General features: G+C 40.0%; 2 protein-coding genes across 3 annotated transcripts in view; both read right to left on the bottom strand.

The window, feature by feature from the left end:
- LOC107225613 (transcription factor Sox-14) overlaps positions 1-2,982 on the bottom strand; it is a 91,043-nt gene extending 88,061 nt beyond the window's left edge. Inside the window, exon 1 of the mRNA XM_046731039.1 lies at positions 2,833-2,982. The gene's annotated coding sequence lies outside the window, so the exon portion shown is untranslated. The remainder of the gene's footprint in view (positions 1-2,832) is intronic.
- A 1,907-nt stretch (positions 2,983-4,889) lies between these two features.
- On the bottom strand, positions 4,890-22,699 carry LOC107217814 (zinc transporter ZIP11). Of its 2 annotated transcripts, none has more exons than XM_015655487.2 (6): positions 21,956-22,699; positions 20,359-20,740; positions 19,048-19,202; positions 18,405-18,490; positions 7,870-8,127; positions 4,890-6,100 (listed from the first exon to the last, which is right to left on the bottom strand). In XM_015655487.2, the coding sequence occupies exons 1-6, from the start codon at positions 22,061-22,063 to the stop codon at positions 6,022-6,024; spliced, it is 1,068 nt and encodes a 355-aa protein (XP_015510973.1). In that variant the 5' UTR covers positions 22,064-22,699; the 3' UTR covers positions 4,890-6,021. The 2 variants fall into 2 exon arrangements, with proteins under 2 accessions (XP_015510973.1, XP_015510974.1); XM_015655488.2 differs by having other exon boundaries at positions 20,491-20,740; positions 21,956-22,698.
- Between the last annotated feature and the right edge of the window lie 195 nt (positions 22,700-22,894).

The raw sequence follows: 22,894 nt of genomic DNA on the forward strand, positions 1-22,894 counted from the left end.
TGTATTTTATATCTAGTTCCTAAGTACTGCATATTATACTTTATGTCATTTATATGATTTGGTTTGGGCCAAATAAAAATTAAAATAAAATATACGTATACATATATATATATAGCGACTATTCATGTATTTGATAAATGATTGCCGGTGCAGGCCAGAAGACTCGGGGCGAGCTATGTGTTGCTTTTTTTTCGCCTTTCCGCCTCTTCGCCTTTCCACGCTTTTTTACTATACATACTTATCCGTGTCCTCGCCACGGCAATCAAACATCGGTATGTAATATAATGAGTGGGCATCGTTGCAAGCATAAAGTAAAACGATGTTGTAATGAAAATCCGTTTACCGAATGCCATACGAGGTAGAACTCGATAGAATTCGAGACGGACATTATTTATATATACGAGTGTAAAATATATTTGATCGTTAATAACAATGAAAATACTGCAAATAAAGTATTCATAAGATATGAATGTGAAAAAAAAAATGTAAATATTAATTATAATACAAGGGAGACAATTTATTGTACGGGTAAAAAATTGTACGAGTATTCCCTTTCGGGAAATATTTATCTCAATTTCATTGGGACACACACGGGGTTATTATTTTTTCCTCGTTAGTCGAGGAAGTAGAACGTGATAGTGGGTGATAAAATGATAATAAATATCGCGAAGCCCTTCGCGGAGAATGTTGGAGTATATAAATGTATGCTTTTTTAGCCCGACCGCAAGATTGGCAAATTGTTAGCAGCCAAAAGTATGAACATTAATACGTCAATCGGAGAAAATTGTATCGGGTTTGAAAAAATATCAAGTCTAGACTGTGCCGCTGCATTAAAACGCTGCATGTGTAGTTGAATCCGAAAGAGGAACTTAGGTGTTGTGATTAAAAATCTAATAACAGATACATCTAGAAATAGACAAAATTCAAGTGGGATTTTAATGTTAAAGTAGTCATAATTGTAGACCTGGACTTGCAACCTCTGCACGTAAATTCATCCATCAAAAGCTGTTTCCAACAATGATTTAAAAAATGCGCAACAAAACATGCCAAACGAAAAGAACACGGGTGCAGTCTATGCTTATAAGCATGAATACCAGCTATTGGAGAAAAAGAACGAAGAGAGACATTACCGGAAGTAAAGCTGCGCCGCCGGGCTGATAGGTCAACAAGAGGTCACCGCTCTTTGAAGGCCCTACTGCAAAGCCGCGTGTAAGGCGGCTAGCTTGGAACGAAGGAATTCCTGAGCCGGAATATCTCGGGAGAAATTCCGCGACCTGACACCGATTTGACCGAATTCAAGTGCGTATCTACCTCGAAGGAATTAAAAATCAAATTTAAAATCCCTCCTTGTCCTTTTCTGGAGGTCTTCAGGAACCGAAACGTGATGTTTTTTCACTATTTTGCGATTGAAATTGAATGGGTAAAATAAATTGTGCAAATTGTTGAAAATTTTTAAACGTCCGATTTTATTCTTTTAAGGCTTCGTTATATCGTCATTAATTTTTTTCCTAATTCCATGGGTTTAATAACGTTGCTGAACAAGCAATACGAGTTTCAGTTTGACCGAAACGTTCTACGTGACTGCGAGACATGACAGTATTTGTACAGGTATGTATATGTATATATATTAGGGTGGTCCTCATTTAGAATGTTGACGAATTTATTCCGGATCACCCCACCAAATCAACTATAAATAATTGAAAAACAATTCACAATTTTTTTCAGATTTTTATACCAACTGTAACCCGTGCCTGTGAGAGGAAGGATTTCCCAATTTAAAATACACGTGTTTCGGACACGTTCTTAGTATATATTTTACTGTAAGAGTGATAATGTTCGAAAAAATTCACGAATGTGAGGTTCTAATCAGCATTAGTGCTACTATCTGAGAAAAAATTCACATCATCATACCAGGTAATATAGACAATCGCATTTCTTGTAAATAAAAAGAAAAAGTCAAATTTCTAGGGTGTGCGATTCGTCGAGATTGGTTGGTATGATGATGTGAATTTTTTCTCAGATAGTAGTAGTAATATTCACTAAATTTTCGCAATTACAGATTGATTCGAAAATCGTCACCCTTACAATAAATTATATGCTGAGAATGTATCTGAAACAGGTGTATTTTAAATGGTGATATCCATCCATTTACAGGCACGGGTTAGAATTGATATAAAAATCTGAAAGAATTTGGAAATTGTTTTTGAATTATTTATAGTTGATTTGGGGGATGGTCTGAAAAAAAATCATCAAAACCCTAAGTAAGGATCATCCTAATATATATATACATGTAATATTTTTTCCCAGAAACGTAACCTAACTTTTCCTCGAATTCTCCGATGTCAAATATTTCGTCGTTATGATTTTACAAACTGTAAGTGATCATGGCAGAGGATCGAAGAATGTATAACTACAAACAGCCTGATCCAGATTGAATTTTGTGTTAAAAGAAATCAAATCGATTCAAAATCACAACCGATCTTTCGTCTTCAGCGCGAATTAATATCGAGATAAAAACATTTCAATTTAAATATAATTTCCAGTGAGTGTAAAAACGACAAATAATAAACTTCGGCGCCTACGGGTATTATTCTCAATTCTGGTAAAAAAAAATGAGCTTACAAAACCCAAATGCAATATTGGAATTTGTTGTTTCGGGCGTTGCGAGTATTTATAATCATATAATACACTTTTCAGTGACAATAAAAATATTGTTTGCCTTGATGGTCATTACGTAGCAGTAAGTGTAGTATAAAATCACATCTAAATACATGATACCGAGTTATAACTAAATGCGATATACATATTATTATCATCACAAGGGATACTCACCACATTTGTTAGGGGTCCTTCGGAAATCGAAAGCTTCACGTCGCGTCGACGCAATCTTCAGTAGAAAGGGCGGCGGTGAATTTTAAAAGGGGGGGGGGGATTCAGGCTGCGTTAATACGTGTTTGTTCGTGGGCCTTTGATCGTTGTTATCGACACTCTTATTCACGAAAATTTCACTGCCGAAGAAGTTCAATTCCCTAAAATGCATTGCAGATATGTATTGTATATAATATAAATAGCACCTGCGGTGGTCTTCATTTTCGATTAGCCCAATTTTTTCTTCCGCACTAAGGCCGATTCGAATCGGTCATCTTCATTCGTATACCTATAGCTTCCGGTTTCGACTTTGAATGAATCGCGAAACGAGAAGCCGGAACTCACGGGCGCGCATATCGGACATGATCAACGACTGGCACACATGCGTGCATCGTATTTTGGGGTTAAGATAAACAAACGTAAGCTGCACGAGCGACAGGTAAAACTCGGTCAAGATCGTAAATTATAACATGAACCGTTCTTCCAGTTCTAAACAGTTGAGTCGCTGTAGTAGCAACGTACTGCCGGTAACGACACAAATATAATACAATAACGTTGAAATTCAGGTGAACGATCCACCGGAGTGAACGTTGCCGCAAGATCGCTGGCGCTGTGATAAAAACAATAACGCATCGCAAAGCGTAACGGTAATACATAGGTATACCTATACGTATCGATGAAACAATATCGCATCGCAGCTTCGAAATTTCGGCGGGAAGAATTCAAACGAGCCTCGATAGTCGTAAACTATAAATTCACAATTTCGCGATAATCACTGTACCGTTGTATTAAACCCGGCAAATACAGACGACGGACAACGACGTCTAATCGAGGCGGTGCATCGCCACAAACGACGCGATGCACGATCGTAGACTGCAGCTGTCGTCATCGGCGTGACCCGAACATGCCGCGCCTGCCCCCACCTTCGCAGCTTCTTTCTAGGTATACGAATGCGGCTGCAGCGACGCATCGCATCGTCGCCTAGTGCATGCAACCGAGAGACTTACGCGTCTACACACGTAGACGCATACATGGATAAATACGTACCTGCGGGATGAGTGGAAAGAAGGGAGCAGCGCGGGTCCGTTCGTACGTTCGTTCACTCGGCTAGCAGCCCCTAGATTCAACCTCGTTACGAGTTTTACGAACGACGATCAGGCGATATTGTCGCCTTCTACGAACGCCCCCCTCCCCCCACTTCTCAGCCACGTTAACGGCCTCGTGTCCGTTCATTCATACCAGTTTCACCCTGTACTTTGTCCTCCCTCCGGATCCTATGCCCGCTCAAGATTCCGACGATGCAGTTATTTGTCCCGTTGATTTTCTCTCTGCCCGGTGTAATCGTCGTCGACAAGTGAAATCTCGTCCATCGTTATCTAGGATATCGAGAGCACGAACAAGTATACAATTATGAAGACACGTCACAAGGGGTATTTGCGATTATTTTTCAACGATCACACGTTTCGGGACCAGATTTCGGCGGGTGATTCGGTGCCACTTGAACTTTCCGTCAATTTTGGGCTACGTTGTTTTTCGTAGATTCGAATCCGGCAAACTGTTTATCCTTCTTTCAATCCCCTTTTTCCGTACTATTTACAACGATTTAGCAACGTATTATGAATAATAAAAAAATATCCTAATTTTGTTTTTTCTTACGTCACGGTTGAATAATTGACTCTGACGATCTCTGAGCATACAATGCGCCCAAATTACATACGAATTTTCTAGTTTAGTAAATAATTACTGTTGAACGAATCGATAGACACATGTATAAATATGTTTATTGAAAACGGTGAAATAAATTAGCTGTCGCTGTCAATTTCCCGTACTTTCAGGTGTACGTACACGGAAGGTATTTTAACCGAACTCGGTAACCTGACTTCAAATGATTGGTGTAAACGCCGTAGAGTTTAAGTTCTTGGCACGCATTAGTTAGGAAGGTGGAAAGGTATAATATAGTTATACATATGCGCGTGTTAAATACTGCCGCGGTGTAAAACTGGGCCATTGACCTGCTGGTACTATGTTAAGTTAATATATTTACATATACAGCATGTGCGTGCATACATATATACAAGTATGTATACATAATTAAAGTTACTATCTATGTACAGTTCGTTTCGTATGCTCTATATCATTTTTATACATAAGTACATCATATTGAAGAAGAAAAAAAAATATCCAATTGCACGCATGTAATTGAAAACGTCGTCGTGTTGAAATAAAATTATCATTATCGTGAATATTAATTTTGTACAAACTTAAACCCATTCGCACAAGGACACACGTATACCCAAGCATATTGTGGGGAGTCAATTAAATACGTCAATTAGGTCACATTTCTAGTGGAATGGGAAAGAAGTTTTATATATAACGATTTGTGGTACAATAAATTGCTTCACCCTCAAGATACGTTTTGTTTTTTTCTTTTTCTTTTTTTCTTACTGATTTTCAGATGTACGGAAATTGACATTTGTTACCAGTATGTTTTTTGCAATGTCTATAACTGTACTTTTCACTATGTAATATGATTTTAATATTTTCGGGCATTGTTTATGAGGGGATTTTCAAGACGATATTGGGGTTTGGTAAGAGAAGGTATCTAAAATACTATAAAATATGATAAAATATAAAGATATTTAAATTACTCGAAATTTGACGTATTCGCACCATAGGAAATTGTACGTGTAGCGGAAGACTTTACGAATATAAACGAGCAGACCATATTCAAATGCATATGCCTGACTTGTTGATTATTTAATTGAAATTTTCGCGTAAGAATCAGTCACCTTTGTAGTCATCCGAACACGTGAGTAATACGTACACTTATACGTATAAACTATTGTGCATGTGTGTATTAAAATTCTAAAGTTATTTACATGTTTACCCACGTAATGCTGGTTTCAGATGTAATCATTTTTACATACATATAATATACGTGGTATGTATAAAAATTCATGTACATACGCAAGCCGGGATTTCGAATACCGTATGTACTCACGTGAAATTTAAAACACCGATTGGTATAATCGGCTCGTCGTTGTATATAATATTAAATAAAAAAGAAACCCACGAGTAATCCATCGGTGGGGGAGGCGGCATATACCTGCACGTTTTCCATGCTGTAATCATTTGGCGTTTACTTCCGTATTTTTATCCAAGGCCAACGTCGAGCGCCATCATAATAAGGAAGCCAACAATTGCACCCCAGCTTGCTAGCTTTCCGTTACCACTGCGTGGAAAGAAAAGGAAAAAACAGACACATGTCACTAATTATACCTACATTATAGAAAATCACCGTTTTAAATTTGATCATGTACCTAATGACAAATACGTGAAAATTGTGAGAAAAACTTTTCAAACAATTTTCGTTCGACAGACAAAGAATGTTTGATGATACGAGTTACAACGATTATTAAAACAACACAAAATATGAATAATGTAATGGTAAAGTGACTAGAATTATCATGTTCAAAATGAAATTACTCTCCAAGAATATGTAAGTCGTTCAAACTTCAAGGTGCTTCCTGCACGAAGAGTTTTACTTTTGTAAAATTAATTGTAGAGATCGCCTCGAAGCTGAGTCATTCTCTTTTGGTTGAAACAAATTTTACACGCCATCGAGGTTCAAGTTCGACATTTATACAAAATTTCATAACACGTGATAAAAAAAATTCCATTTTTCGAGGTATACCGAATTCTTCAGTCCCGTGTCGAAAATCAAATAAATCCCTAAATATTACAATATGAAATTTTTCCAAGCCTCCTAACGTCGGAATCGAGTGTAAAAACTTCGTATAAAAGCGATGAAAACCTGAAAAGTAATAAGGTACGCAAGTGTGGTGATGGTTTGGCAGTCTGCTGCGATACTCTGCGCGATGACCCCTGGATTTGTCGGATAGCTGTATAATACCGTGAGGAAAGCAGAATGCTCAAAGAGTCCTATATCCGGTTCCAGGAAGGAGGATCGTTCGTTTTTCACTTTCGTACGTGTATATACATATACTCGAAGAAAAGAAGAAACGAGATGTGTTCCCGAGGGAGCCTACGACGAGCGAGTATCTCAGGACACCCAGGGGCCCGGGACGCGTGGACGGACGGTTACAAGACGCACGCGAAGCACAAAGAAGCCAATTATAATGACAATGCAGAGGGCCTGGGAAAAAATTCGCCATACCCCCTGCAAGGAGTTTACCCCTCGGCTCACCGTGCACGTATGCATGCAGCACCTACACGGACTCGTTTTTCTTCCTTCGAGTTTCCATACCTGTACGTTAAGGGTTCCTGCAGGGGTAAAAATTGCGGCTAAAGCGCGAGAAAGTTGCTGCAGTTGTCGAGACTAGACAGCCGTTAACCCTTTGAGTCACACGTTATTGTGCCGAGTCAAATTTTATAACAAGATAGTATTCTATGGTTTTTGGGGTTACTGAAATCAGATTTTGTAAATTCAAGATGGTGGATCCGATATAGTGAACGAAAATTTCAAATTTGATCGATTACGGACAAAAAACTCTATGCAGGGGTTTTCGGGATCGTTGATTGGATTCGCCATACTAAGTTTTCGAAATCTGATTTCAGATTTGTAATCAGCGACCCTAAAAACCCGTGGACAGAGTTTTTTCTCCGCATTCGATAGAATTTGAAATTTTGGTGCGCCATGTTCGATCCGCCATCCTAAATTGTAATTTATGTAAAAAATATACGTGTGTAGAGAGGTAAATTTCTCGGAAATGAACTATTCCTTCAATTTTCCCGATTTTTTTCAATCAATTTGTTTCTAACAATAATAATTTACATTAAGTCCTAAGTATTAAAAATAGGTGATAATAATACTTACCGCTGTGACTCAAAGGATTAATTGTTTCAACGGTTGTCAAAATTTACCCGCAGGCTTGACTTAGTCTTACTCTTTTTGATTATGAGTGAAGAAAAATGTGGAGAATGTTGAAACCAATAATGTTTAGCGGGATGTTTTGTGGCAGGAGGGATGATGCAACTTACCTCGAATGAGCTTCCGGAACGATGTCGTCGACGACAACGTAAATCATGGCACCGGCAGCGAAGGAGAGAGCGTAAGGCAAGGCCACCGATGCTAAGCTGACACCAGCCGCGCCCAAGACCCCGGCGATTGGTTCAACCATTCCCGAAAGTTGTCCGTACCAGAAGCTTTTTAGCGTGCTGAATCCAGCAGCCTGGAGAGGAACAGAGACGGCCAGACCCTCCGGGAAGTTCTGTATCCCAATTCCGATCGCCAAGTTTCTAAAACAGCCAGGATTCAACCCTCCGTTATTTCAACCTTAAACGTATTCCGTAGGAACACAACAGCTAGAATCCAGGTGTTTAGATCGTGGCAAAAGTTTACATTCGAGAATGCAAAGAATAAGCGTGAAGAATCTTTTGACGATCGTTTGTCATCGTAAAACGATCCACATAACTTATATCGTAAGTAACTTTAAAATATTATAAACTAAATATAAAATTCCTCGACCATCGCAGCTGTTTATACATTCAGTCCAGTCAAAGTAAAAGCTGTGTCCCGGTAAGGATGCCGAGCGTATCGATCGATCATCGAAGACCTTTCAAAACTTGGCAAAGGTATAATTCTATAATTATGACGTTATAATTTCAGGCCACACTGATAACACGTTAACAACTCAATTTCAGACGTCGTTTCAGATTCCGGATAAATATTGGCTACCAAAGAATAACTTCTTACACATACTCCAGATTAATTCGTTAATTTATCCTGTAAAATACACCGTTGCGTGATATTCGTAGAAAATATACAATGAATTTTTGACGAAGAATGCTTCCTTCGGCTTACAACGACGATCACTTTTACTTTGACTCTACATCCAATCAGAAGAGACGAAGTTTCTTCACAGAGAAGACCACCGTAACAAACTGCTGTAATAAAAAGATATATATCTATACGTTAAAAAAAATCCATGTAGACAGAAATTCCTACATGTCCTCAGGTGTATAAATATTACACGTATTGCTTATATACAATATCCCCTAAACCCACTGAAAATCTCGTACGTTCATAAAAAGTCGCACGTTATTTGTGTACAGAAAGAAGATGAATTAAAAATTGATTAATCGTTTACAAACGATCTTTAGAATAAATTTTTCTTATCTTTATCGTGATAAAAAATAATTGACTTTCACCTCAAGTATGTAATAAATATTAATTAAACCGTAATAAATACTATCTCCGAGTGTGCATATAAGTCTGCGTATGCATGTATACGAGCATAGGTATTCACTGCTGCAGGATTGGCGGGGAGGGGCGGGGGATGGGAGCCAGCGTAGAAATACTAAGCACCCCCGGGACGGTGCAGTAACGTAGAAAGAGAGACGTAACAGGTGAAGTAGGAAGAAACGAGCCACAGGCACCACGTTCCTTGGGTGCACCCGGGCCGAACGCCGCGTCGACGCGACGCATTCCTAACGATGATCTGTGAACGCTTCCGAGCGCCGGCGAACCCCGACGAAGAGTCAGGCAGCTAACAGCAGCACCTCTACCTTTCGATACCTACGTATACGGATATTATGTACAGTTAACCGGTGAGCGAGGGGAGGTCACCCAGGTTCTAAGAAGCAAGAAGAGGCCTTCTCGATCTGCCGCCGTCATTCCCATGCTTCGTTTCCTACCTGGCATTTTTATCGTCCTCGCGGGGGACACAACGATTACCCAAGGATTTGTGAACCGGATACTTGTAAGTACCAAGTACGCCAAGTCGAAAACCCATCGATGCCATTCGTTTTACCCAAAAATCTCCAGCCGTACTCTCCCATTTCCAAGTTAATCAGAAGCTCAATTTCGTCTAAATTTATTAAAAATATTACTCTGCGGTAAATTCTTCGATGGTGTGCGGGAATCGAGCGAAGTATTTCAGAACTTTTCTGCGCAAGTATATCAGATTATTCTCTGACTTCTATACGCTGCAACGAAGCGTTTGCATTGAGAAATTGCCGCCTCTGTTGTATCGTAAAAAGAAGCTTAATATCGGTGGGGAAAAGTGGATACACTTTGTTGCCGATAAACTCAAGGACCAGTGGATCAATCTGCATGAAACTCGGATACATGTTAACCTCGTATCTAGAGAAGTAACATAGGCTACATAATGATCGAAATAAACGAGAGAATCAACCCTGACTTCCTTACAAAAACCGAACAAACCAGATACGTATCCAGGATGGAGGGTCCCCATAATCCCCATGTCTGCCATCCGGTGGTATAGCAAGGACATAAGGTTGAACCCGCGGCACCTCAATGCTTATAGAGCGCATACCGCAGCTGTACGGTATAATATTTTCACCTGCATCAGTGTGTCATACAAGGTATAGATATAGATACAAGATATAAGGTATGGATGGATCACACTAAGGCATACGTTATATGTGTATATAACGTATATGTATACACGCATACCTTCAAGTTCTCTTGAAAGGATCTGCTTGTAACGCGCGCGATTAAATTTGCTCAACTTTGATTGGCCGACATCGGTGTTCGCAGCCTGAAGCAAACCTTCGCTGACAATAAACAAATTCCCTAGAATCGAATGGTTGACAAATCACAGTGAAACATAACCCCTCGCCTATTCAAGAATCGCCGAGTTACGGTCACTCTGCCCACCGTGCTAGTAACGTTTTTCCCAAGTTGACTGCGCATGTAAATTACGACGAGTTGCAATTGTCAAAAAAAATTCTCTCAAGCCACTCTCTCAATAGGGCCGCAACAGTACAAGAGGGGAGAAGCTATTTTCCAGGAATCGGAAGCCCCCCAATTATATCTTCACGCGAACGTCGCGTCACAAAAAAAAAGTCGCAAGCACTCTCATAAAGTAGGGCCAGCCTCTCATGCACGCGCGAATACGTTGTCTGCATCGGTTAGATTCCCATTTCATTTTATTTTAGCCTGGAAAAATACTTGCGCGTCAATATTTTATTAACACGTCCGGTTTTTTTTTTTTTATACGCAATTATTCATGTAAAATTTTTACGTGAAATATTGTGTGTTTAAATAGGAATATGTTTGTTTATGTCGTAACGGAAATGACGGAACCATTGCATTTGCTGTGCGGCTCTATTGAGAGAGTTGTGCTTCAAAGATATACTTGGGTCAGGGAGTGGAGGGACGGCAACCGAGTACGAAAGCGGGGAAGCGACCTTGTTGAGAGAGTGCACACTGTATTCTCTATAGATAGATACATAGAGATAGATAGATAGACAGATGATAGATATTTTATTCTTGTCCATAACAATATTGGACAATATCAGCATATGACGAGAAAGAGAGAGAGAGAGAGAGAGAGAGAGAGAGAGAAAGAGAGGAAGCCTCCCTCCGCAACGTCGAAGAGTCTTGGCGCGGTGGGCGCGCCGTGAGGAAGGGTTAGGTAAAAAAGAATCTCGGAGTGTCCGCGTGTTCCTCTCGCGGTGAGCAGGCAATCCCTGAAGGTGGCCGGTGTAGGAGCGTCCGTGTACGCGGTGGAGGCCGGTGTGGTGGGCCTCGGGAGCCGGAGGAATGCGGCACGGGCGAATCGCGGCCGGTCGGCTCGGCCGACTCGACACCGCGTTCCCATGCATTCCAGAGCCCCACCACGACGGCCTCCCTCGCTAGCTGCTGGCGCAACGCGGCGCGCCGACCGGGACGTTACGGAGAGACTCCTGCGCGGTGCACAGACCCTCAGACACACTCGACGGACTCCCCGTATTGTATTATCCGTTGGCTAACTAAAACAGCTCGAGGCAACAACTCTCGACTCGAGGTGTGATCAGCTGGAGAAGAGCACGGGGAGGGCCGGTTGATGCGCGCAGGGGTCACCAGCCGGCCTTGCGGTTGCCGACCGGGGTGCAGCAGGGTGAGAAGATAGAAATAGAGCGGCGGGGGGGGGGGGGGGGGGGGGGATTTGCGATCGTAATAAAGAGGGCAAGAGTGCGGACGACCTTTATTTCGCCCCCTTCTAATCCGGGGAATAATCGCGCCCTGTCCCGCCTCGGGACAATTTCCTCCCGACGCCTTCCATGCGGCTTCTACGTTACACACACGAATGCATAAGCGAGGTAACGTCGAGCAGCCGCGCCGGATGAGGACGTCGACGGGTTCTTAATGCCGATCCACGTCTCCGAGACTTGCAACGCGAGCTTGCTGCAGACTCCTCGCTCGTACATTCCAGGTAACGGACGCGCAACGCGCATACACGATGATCCCGCATTCCAAAGATTGTTTCACTTCACCGCTGCCGCCTACTCGAACGCAATACTTACGTTGGTGTATAGGTATAATACGCTCTCTGCGGTACAACGTTCGCCTAGATGAAACGTTGTCGGGTATGCCTTGTGTTGGATGCGTTCTTGTGCCTATCGTGCTTTCGTAAATTTGCACGCTTCACGGAAAAATTATGATCCTTAAGTTGTAATACCGTATAGGATGTATGCATCAAGGTGGTCCTTATTCAGGGTGTTGATGACGAATTTTTGCCAGACCATCCCCCAAATCAACTTCAAATAATTCGAAAACAATCGCCTAATTTTTTCAGATTTTTACATCGAATCTAATTGTAAGATAGTCCGCATTATGATCGAAGTTTCTTATGGAAATTAACATGGGTAAAACTTTTTTCCTCAGCATATATTTTATTGCAAGAGTAATAATGTTCCAAATAATCTGTAACCGCGAGGTTTTGGTGAGAATTAGTGCTACTATCTGGGAAAAAATACACATCATCGTACCAGGCAATCTAGACGAATTGCACAACCTCGAAACCTGACTTTTTTTTTTATTTAGAGGAAGTGCAATTCGTCTAGATTGCCTCGCACGATGATGTGTATTTTTTTTTCATATAGCATCACTAATGCCGACTAAAACCTCGCAGTTACAGATTTTTTGGAACATTATTACTTTCACGATACAATATATAATGCGAAAAAAAGTTTTTCTCATGTCATTTCCATAAGAAACTTCGATCACAATGCGGGCTATCTCAGACTTGCTGTATGAATCTGAAAAAATTTGGCGACTCTTTTTAAATGATTTGAAATTGATTTCAGTGATGGGGCGGTAAAAATTCGTCAACACTCTAAACAAGGACCACCCTAATATGCATAGATTTACACTTTTAGGAGTGTAAAACTGCTGCGTTGCAGTTCAGGAAAGATTCATAGAACAGATTACCGCAATAGTGTTGAACTGTTAGACGTGCGTATCGAGGACTGAGAACTCAAGGGTTGTGTGCAACCACAAAAAAAAAGAAAAAAAAAAGAATAATCAAAGACGCGGATTTATCCCACAAATTGATAAAACAGTGGATTGCGCCCTTGCTTTCTTAGCCCTCGCTATGTATATCTCTTTTCTTAGAAATTATTCAAGACGTATGTGCGACTATCTTTCTGGAACCTGAGATGCAGAATATACGTCAATGAAAATACCTCGGAGACTATTTCCGACGCGCCCGATCCAGAGAACGCCGTTTAAACTTCGCCCCTGCTGGCGTGAAGGTTGACCTTTTACATAGATTGTTCGCATCAATGCTATAGAAGGTATTAAGCGAATGTATACTATACATATCGCCGTGTAAATCCAATTCCGTTTGATAACAGTCATGCTGTTTACCGATTGTGCAACAAATTTATAAATAACTCAATATTTAACATAGAATATAAATTTTAATCTTTGATATTCCTTAAGGATTTTAAATGCAACATGTAGTCGTCAATTTCTCTCCTCTCATCACTTTATGAGATTTTTAATTCTGTTTTCAGTCGGATAACGAGCTATGCTAATTTGCGTGCCAAATTTTGAAAATTAAGTGGTCTTTCGAATAAAATTCTTTTCCTACCGGCGAGTCAATAAGTTTTTGAATGGAAAATTAATTTCGAGCTGTGAAAGCCATGGGAAAACTGGCATGGATCAAGCGCGTCTAACAAAAGTCCTAGTGCTTTTTTTTTTTAAATTTTCCACCGACCGATGGCACGGTGTAAAATTTCTTGTTCACCCCTGAGCGTGGTTTCAGACCGTCGCTAAGTCAAAAGCTTGCATTCCAGCACGCGTATCCCGTAGCCCACATCTGTGCGAGCATACCCATTGCTATTCCCATTCCAAGTTTACCTCAGTCCACCGTTATCGTTATGGTACGTACTAGTTGCCTCCGTTGCGCCAACTTTTTTTCATGCACGCAAGATGCAAGAGTGTGAAACACAGGCATGTAAGAATACGCACGATAGCAAGCAGCTACATATGACCTTATTTATACCGCACATACGTGCTGCGTACAATAAACTTTGTTTCGGTATACGTGGGCACGCGCCCGTCTTTCCCTACGGCTCGTCCTCAGGGCGGACATGCAGTAGCGCGTGTATCTATAATATCCCGGGAACCCCGAGACCGGAAGTTATACCGGCGCCGGTTTCCGCTGCTCGGTTCTCTAGCTATTGACGCGATACACTGCAGCGTATGGGCATGGATATTTCCTCGACGCCCCCACACGTACCAATTTCATATTTACAGTTGAGCATTATCGGTCGATTGAAAAACCAGCGATTATCAATGGGAATTAATCGCTCGTGCTCGACTACTAATTGCAGGGGATTTGAGGGAAGGAGAAAGAGGAGGTGAGGGGCAATATGACAATAGGAGAATATGACGATTGAGAAACTTGGTGCGAGGAAAGGAGAAGAAAGGAAAAAAGCGAGGACAAAGTGTTAACGCGGAGCGAATGAGGACGGCCGGGTAATAAGGATTTATAGATAATACGTAACGGCGAAGCGACGAGATATGATGATTATATGACTGGAACTTGATGTATTTTATAAATGATAATTAATTTCAAAAACCTATACCTGATATTACAGACCATCATTATGCATACCTTCGGGCATCGTGGATGAAAAAGAAAAATAATTATAATAAAATTAATAATGACGACAACAAAATAAGCGTACGGTTTGTAATTAAAAAAAAATTCCCTGCATGCATGCGCATGGATCGATATCCCGTAGCGTTCTCATACAAGCATACCCGCGCATATGATATAACGTTATACCTACCTATGTAGAAATTCTTCTTGATGTACCTGCACATTATATTCTATACCTGTTTACGGTATGGTTACCGTCGGGCGTCTTTGCAGCCTGAGCTTTGCCTACACAGCCATTTATCTACATACCTTGGTTTATCTGTCTCTATATGGATAACCATCTCCCCCAGTAGTAGGTAGATTGCTACATTATACGCGTATATCTCTGTGTGCGTGACAACGCGTACGTAGCTGGTATAAGGCCTGTAGAACGTTCGAGCCGTCACGTCGCGGCTATCGCGATACACGTGGAACCGACGATTGGCTGCCCGAGCGGGGGAATCACCGAGCGATCCACGATCCACGTTTAGTTGCACTTTGTCAATGGGGGAACGACCGCGACGGTTCGTACACACAAACTCGCTACGGTTATGAATGACGGGACACCCATACTACACCGACAGCTGTATAATATACGGCCCTTCGCCCGCGTGACACGTCGGGGCGTTGCGTTGCGCCGCGTACCGTTGCGTTCTATGGTTATTATATACCATACAGCACCTCCTGTACCCACCTATACCTATGCCTATGCTGTAGAAACGTCTACGGTCATTCAGGACCGACTCGTAATTAAATACCTACACGAGATATGCATAATACGCGCATACTCCAGGCTAATGAGAGCCCACCTTGTCGTTATTCTTGCATGAAACCCGATTTCTACAACTTCGGCCGAGTAGCGACATCTCTACGTCGAGGGTACGATCGGACTATACGTTCACCTGTAAATGTGACAAAATGTATGCTACACTGCAAGAAGAACTATTTATAAGATATAGATAAGGCAGTAATGACATTTTTTTCATTTGAATAAACTGTTGTTGAATTGGATACATTACTTCTGGTCAATGGGTTTTCAATTGAATTGTTCTTATCGCGAGTAACAGGGATGAAAATCCAGGTATACCCGTACAGGTATTCAATTCTCCGTGATACTTTTTTAACGAATGATGTAGAAGGACGCAGCGTAAATCTTAACATTTATATAAACTGCGTAATATGTCGAGGGAAACTTGTTCCAACTACCAAGTATCGTTTCATCAGTATGGTACGTATGTCTTACAGGAATTTAAGAGTTGTGAATGAAAGTTGATCTCCGTCCTCTTCGCGATAACCTTGCCCCGAACTTTGTCCTTGTAGTATATGGATGTAACGAATGCATGTTACGTCATATTTGTGCGTCCAGAATTATAACGGGAACGATAAAAACAACCGAACTGAATGTATTTATACAAAACATTCAGAAAACAGGATTTCAGTGTTTGTAATTGGGAAATTGAGGCTTCTTACGTGAAATTATTCAAATATACGCTGTACCAGTGTAATGACTATTTGAACATCTTGAAATGCGAGACAACTAAAGCTAGCTAAATACACAACATTCTAGGTCCCATAGAAGAAGGAATTAAATTACGGTATCCCGTATTTCTATTTATCTCTACGGTTATTCTCTAACAATCCTAACGGACCGCTATTTTTGTAAAAATAAATATTTGGTGCTCGATGTATTTTCTAATTCCTCAATACATGATTTTCAATTTGGAAAAATTAAACTCGTAATTAGTTGATATGTGCTAGCGGCTAATAGAGTATTATAAGTACCTAGCAAATAATCTTGGAGAGTTGGTCCGGAATCGCGGAAAGGACAAATACATTGATCATCCGAGATGCGACTATGCGAGATGTAATTCCGAAAATCACAAGGGCATAAGTAAGTAAGTAAAAAATGTACATATCGCACATCGATCAAAGCACGTGAGCATTGGCTGTCCGTATCCAACATAAGATTTCATCATATTTTTATATAATTCAAATATAGATTCACTGAAATTTCATGGTCACGCCAATCTGCACCTTTCAGGTTTTGGTGGAAAAAATTCTAGAACTTCCAACGGAAAACGTCAAAACAAGTTTCAAAATGGTGAGACCTTCATGAAAACCGTTTCTTTTCTTTTCAACTCGCATCTTTTAGAATTTGAATGCATGCTTGCAGGTTGGGCTAAAAGCTGGTACGATATTTCTGAAGATTAAAATGCAGACTCGTTAGGCACACGCGAAAATAACTTGTGCATACGCAATAAAATTACAAGATTTCGAATATTGCTCCCGAGACCTAGATACAGTGAAAATTATGACGCAAAGCCTAACCTGCTGTGCAAAGTGAGAAATTTCCATTTAAGGGTTTCCCCAAAACGTCAGATTGTTGAGCTTTGGGGTTTTATATTCTTTGAAATGATGGCCACCAATAATAGTTGAAAATATTTCCTGACTATTGCCTGACCTTTCCTTGGCCAAATTATAATTTTACCCAGACTAAAATTCGAACTAATAGTGCCATTTCAAATATCTAATAAATGAAACGCCAAATCAATTAGTTTTCAAAAAAAAACCTATTTATGATCTACTTAATAGTCATGAAACCGAGTAAAACAAATCGTTCAGAAATTTTTTCATGCAAAAAGCTCTATTCTTCGTCGTTCTATCAAACCGCCATAAAATTCCCAAAATTGTCACTGACTTCCTAATTTTCTTTGACTAGTGACCACCATGTGTAAGATTTCGCTGCAAGCTAAAACCCTCGGCCAATTTTGTATAAAAGTAAAATTCTACCTCTTTTTTCACCTCTGCAACTCTGAGCCAATCATTATTTGGTTGAAAACTGATTAATCAAAATTTAAAATCATCCAATTACCTCACGGATAAGCAATATCTAACTATCGCAATATATGAAATTTTCATAAGAGAAATAAAAATCACGTATATTTTGATATAATCTGTCAATGTGTAGACATCGCTAACCACGGACGATACACGAATCCAAGTAAAAACACACTAGCTACTTATGTCGATTTAGATTCCGATCATAGATGCATATCGAAGTTGTGGTGCCGATAATAGCGCCGACAAATATGATGCTGCTGACAATGGTATTGTTTCAATCAATTAATATGTAATTGTCAATGCTTTATCGTAATCAGTATCGGAGTACAGATAATCACGGGTTGTTACCAGCTCAAATACATTTAAAAAGTTGATTGTTTATTGTGTAGCTTTAGAAGGGATAATAGGAAACGTCGCGAAAGTTAATTTTTTCACGTCTCACCGATTTCATTGCAGTGTTATCTAACCGGATTCCATTATCATGGTAAAAATAAAAGGAAAAGAAATGACGGAAAAACCTATTGTGAATTGTCCGGCGAGAAAACAAAACAGATATAAAGACGTGAAATCTTAATGTATCAACGATAAATTATCACGTTTCCCACCACTCAAAAAGAATTACAACCCGCGTGACGATTGTGAGTAGACGTGGATACAGAGTTAAAAGTTTATTACGGCTTGTTCAAGTATTCCATTTTCTAAAAGGCAATGACGGTGCGTCTGGCATTTTTCGTATAGCTCAATAATTGTATATGCTGAATCGTGAAACTCACGAAAAGATGAAGATAAACTCACCTTGCACTTTCAAAAGTAGCTTCGGCTGTGCTTCCTATGGCTCCAAATCCGACGCCTACTGCAAGGCCCTCGGGAATATTGTGAACCTGCAAGAATATTAGAATTAATTAAAATTATAAAAATAACAAAGGTATTCACGTCTTATAACTGGGCTAAAGTTATAAACTTTACCAAGGTCAAACTACTGTACACATGCGATACCATGCTTGACGATTGCTTTACATATACGTGGTTTGAATATTTGAATCTACATCAATCCAACATTTGTACAACTGATTAAAGCCTTGGTTAGAATTTGCTTTAACGTTCCAATAACGACATCATTGAAATAATTACACAACTGTTACGTGCTTTTTTTATTTTCTCAAGTAAAATCATTTATGAGCATTGAGGAAGTAAAAATTCTGATTCTGAAAAACTGTAACTTGGTACTTGTGAATCAAACATTTTTGGAATCTACAAAATTTTTGTGCCAATGCATTCAACATGCAAAGTGTATTTCCACTACTAAGTGACAGTGTATATCACATTGTTTTCCATAGAGCGGCACTATATCTCAAATAATGACGACAGATACTTTTTTGTATTCTTTGATTAAAAAAACTTTCATACTAATAATCGTATTTTGCAGAAGGAACCATACCGTGATTGCAACAACAAGTAACAGTATCCTTCGCCACTGGTTATTTTTCGCTTCGTCATTTGGGTCCTCGTAAACAGTTTCGACGTCTCCTGCTTCGGGAACACGTGGAGCTGTGTTAACTGTTTGTCTCCTTCTGGTACTTTGTTCGTAGAAGCCTGAAATAGTCATCAATTTTTTTTTTTTAATAAAACTACATTAATGTTAAACTGAAATGGTAATGTACAGTACACAGTTGTCAGTACTTTGTCCATCGCAACGTTATCTATATGTAGATTTAAATATGGTTTTCAATGCCGATCACTATTGGATTATCAAAAACGATATCTGTGTACCAGTAGTCTAGGCATTGCTTCTTAGGAAGAACTCATGTTTATTTTACATAGGTGTGACAATGCCTTAAGTCAAGGATTATTACTTTCAAAAGTTAAAATTTTGTTTAGTTTTAGTCATGTGGATTCTCCTTATAGATTATCACAAATTGGCCAAATTATCATGCCAGTGCTTTAGGAAGTAAAATTTTGATCACATACTTTCAATGAGAGAGCTTCAAAAGATCCGAGACAAAATAGGTAGTGTAACATAGTTTACACCAGTTGTTCCTCGCAAAGACCGTCATGATATACATAATTCTAATGTGAACTGAACAGGCTTTTACTCTTGCATGCAGGGTTAGTAGGATCAGCTTTAGCCATGAAAATCACAAGGCAGGGAATCCAATGTTAATACACCTCTAACTTGTTATAATGCAGTTACTCAGTATTATGCACATATACGCCGATTTCGAAGTGCTTAATGCTTACACATTTGTAGATCGTGGCATGCGGTAAGAATTAGAGACAAAACCGATTTTCTCTACTAGCTGTAAAACAGGTGCAGTTTCATGTGAACTTTAAATAGTGAATGAACTATCAAATTTGGTTTTCATGCATTTTTAGTAAGACACGAGATTGAGTAAGACTTCGTGAATACTCATTGGTTGAGAAAACTACAAGGGTGAGTTAGTCAGATGCAATAATATGTATTCTAATGACAATTATTTCCGATACTAGTTTTCGATACTTATAAATAGATGCAGCTCGTGAAAATGCAAGATAATATTTTTTAACGGTATTTCATTGGATGTAAAACAAATTTCTGATCTAAAAATTTGTAATGAATAACTCCGTTGAGATCTTTAATTTGGCTTCATTGACACCAATCCCAAGACCAACACTTGCTGATATGTACTTGTAAAACCGATCCCATCACCCAAAGCCACAAGTGTCAATATTACGTATCTATTTATACAATTATAAAATGAATAGTATCTACCATCGATGGTGGTCGACTCGATGTCAGAGTAGACTTTTGCACCACTAACATTAACTTCACTAACAATAATACTGTCGTCAATATCCTGGTCGCTCTTTAGCTTTGCCAGGATTTTTCGTCTTTGTTTCGTACCGACTGATTGCATGGCTAAAACCACATTCGGAGACTGAACGCCTAGTGCAGATATCAACACGTCTGTGCCGTAGACAAAAGCAGCGCCTATGAGGAATCCAAGTCCGACTGGTAAAAACGCGTATTCCCCATTTTCCCCGTAAGTTTTGCTCTCTGATGCGGCTGTGATGGCTGGTGATAACAGGGACCAGTAGCTTGCAGCAATCATAACTCCGGCTGCAAAACCAAGACTCACATCCAGTAGTTTCCTCTGTGAATAGAAGAAATTGTAATTGAAACAAAATCATTGAGGACACATAGTGTATAATAAATAACCTACAGTGTAGAAAAAGCATAGGTGTGGAAAGAAAAGGTTTTCCAAGAGGTAGGTGTGAAACTTTATTATTAACATAAATAAATTAATAAAGTATGCTCAAAAGCATATGATTATTATTGATTTGAACAGATGGCAAACAGCAGACAGCTGAAAAACCAACACATACTTAGTTATCAATGCTTTTACAATCTGGAATATCAATGTTGCAATTCACTTTATTATCCTACCAATGCCCAATCATTTCACAATCAGATACCATCACCACCTGATGCACATGTGATGAAAAAAAAGCAATTTCACGTTAATTTGAGCTATTGTCGAAACTCACAAGAAAACAATCTGTACTAGTTTATTACACGGTTCAGGATTCTAGTGGGCCTTTCTACAGAATAATTACACATTATGTATTTCCATACCAGAATGAGGCTAGATATCAACCTTGTAGTTCAAGGGTAAGCTCCGGTTTCTTAGTTCTTTACCTGTCCTTCATTTTCTACCATATTCGTTATTGTATTTAAAATAATGTGAAAACATTTCTGTAATGCCAGTACTCTGTATAGAATTTTTCTTAGGATACATGATAAATGTATTGCTAAGCACGGTTAAAATAAAGACAAATGATGTATTCTAAGACTATCCAATTACGCTTGCGCCTTGGCTAAGCAATATTTCAGATGCCAAAGAGGCATTACACTTTTGTAACATTTCACATGTTTCCGAGTATTCTTGACATCCTCCTATCTCTGATGCCATATTTATTACTCAATACTTATATGCATCCTATCTTGGATGATTTCATATTTATGTCTCAATATTTAAAAACATCCTCCCTCCTCTGATCTCATACAATTATTAATTATACATGTCGTCTGATACATACGCTTAATTAAAGACCAAATAATTGTTACTTGTTAAAGATTACGTGTCAACGATTCCCAACTGCAATAGCGTCGTTAAAACAGAGCAGAAGAAGAAGAAGAGATAAAGATAATTAAATTAAAGAAAATGATGAATGACAGAAACAATTATACCCAAAATGTAAACATACGAATCGCTGTATCGGGAACACGAAGGCAGGATGGGATCGGATGATGAAAAAATTGTAAAAGGTTTGCTTTGTCCTTACAGATATGCCTGGTGTGAACTCACCTGTTTTCCGCGTATGAAAATAACGAGAGCGGCCCCCGCCGCCGTCAAACCCCATGTGAACAAAGTGCCCAGAAGGGCCTGAGTGACAGGTCCGTATCCTCTCAACATCTTCGGGGTTTTTGTTGATTAGCTTTTCCGACCCAGTTATCCGGCATTGGATACCGTGCTCCGGTGGTCGAGTCCCTCGCCAAACAAGATCTCGACTGACACCGAGTTCCGTGATGAGTTTGCGAGGTTATGCCTACGTGTATCAATTTGCGGTGGTGAAAACCGGTGTTGGATTCTGGCTCGTGCGAAAAGCAGCAAGGCTCGTGGAACGCGTATCAGCCGTCTGCCTCGCCAACGAGCGAATGAATATAGGTAAATTGAGGAAAAGGCGCTGAGTACGTAAGCGAAATCATTCCCCCGCAGTTATCTGGTCACCGCCTCGACAGCCGCAGACGTCACCGCTGCTGCCGTCCTCGTTGTCGCCATTCCGGCCACTTAAACTCCCCTCCCGCCTCCCGGTCAACCGCCGCCATCGCCGCCGACCTAGAGGCAGCTGAGTTTTCAAAAATAACAGCGGCATGCGATTTTCAACCTTGTTGATTATCGTATCACTTTATCGGAAACTCGCAAACCGATTTCCTGCGGTTTCAAAGACTCAATTCATGTGTTAAACACTCAAGGTCTCGTATCGGCCGATCTCAGGGTCACAGGTGGTTGCCGCCACTTGCTCGCGTTTAGTCAAACAGGTATTTCACACACAGTGCTGGCCCACTGTGCTGGCCACGTTGACTGAGAATATAGGTATAAAGACTGATAGCCCTGCGTTATTTTTCGTAACAGTATGGTGGGTCTGGTCGAGTTTGGGGGTGTTAGCAGTTTCACGTATTATCGACCAAGCAATTGACCACGCCGGTAAAAAGATTGCTTCATAACCAACAACTATCGCGTGTA

Source organism: Neodiprion lecontei, chromosome 2, assembly GCF_021901455.1.
Source record: "Neodiprion lecontei isolate iyNeoLeco1 chromosome 2, iyNeoLeco1.1, whole genome shotgun sequence".
Taxonomy (NCBI): Eukaryota; Metazoa; Arthropoda; class Insecta; order Hymenoptera; family Diprionidae; genus Neodiprion; species Neodiprion lecontei.

Bases quoted from the DNA above. Each gene is read 5' to 3' on its own strand.
- LOC107217814 (XM_015655487.2), bottom strand. From the start codon at position 22,063: ATGTTGAGAGGATACGGACCTGTCACTCAGGCCCTTCTGGGCACTTTG. The intron at 19,203-20,358 runs GTAGATACTATT...TGACTATTTCAG, and splicing joins CGAGTCGACCACCATCGATG to GCTTCTACGAACAAAGTACC. The intron at 6,101-7,869 runs GTAAGTTGCATC...CTTTCCACGCAG, and splicing joins GTTCCGGAAGCTCATTCGAG to TGGTAACGGAAAGCTAGCAA.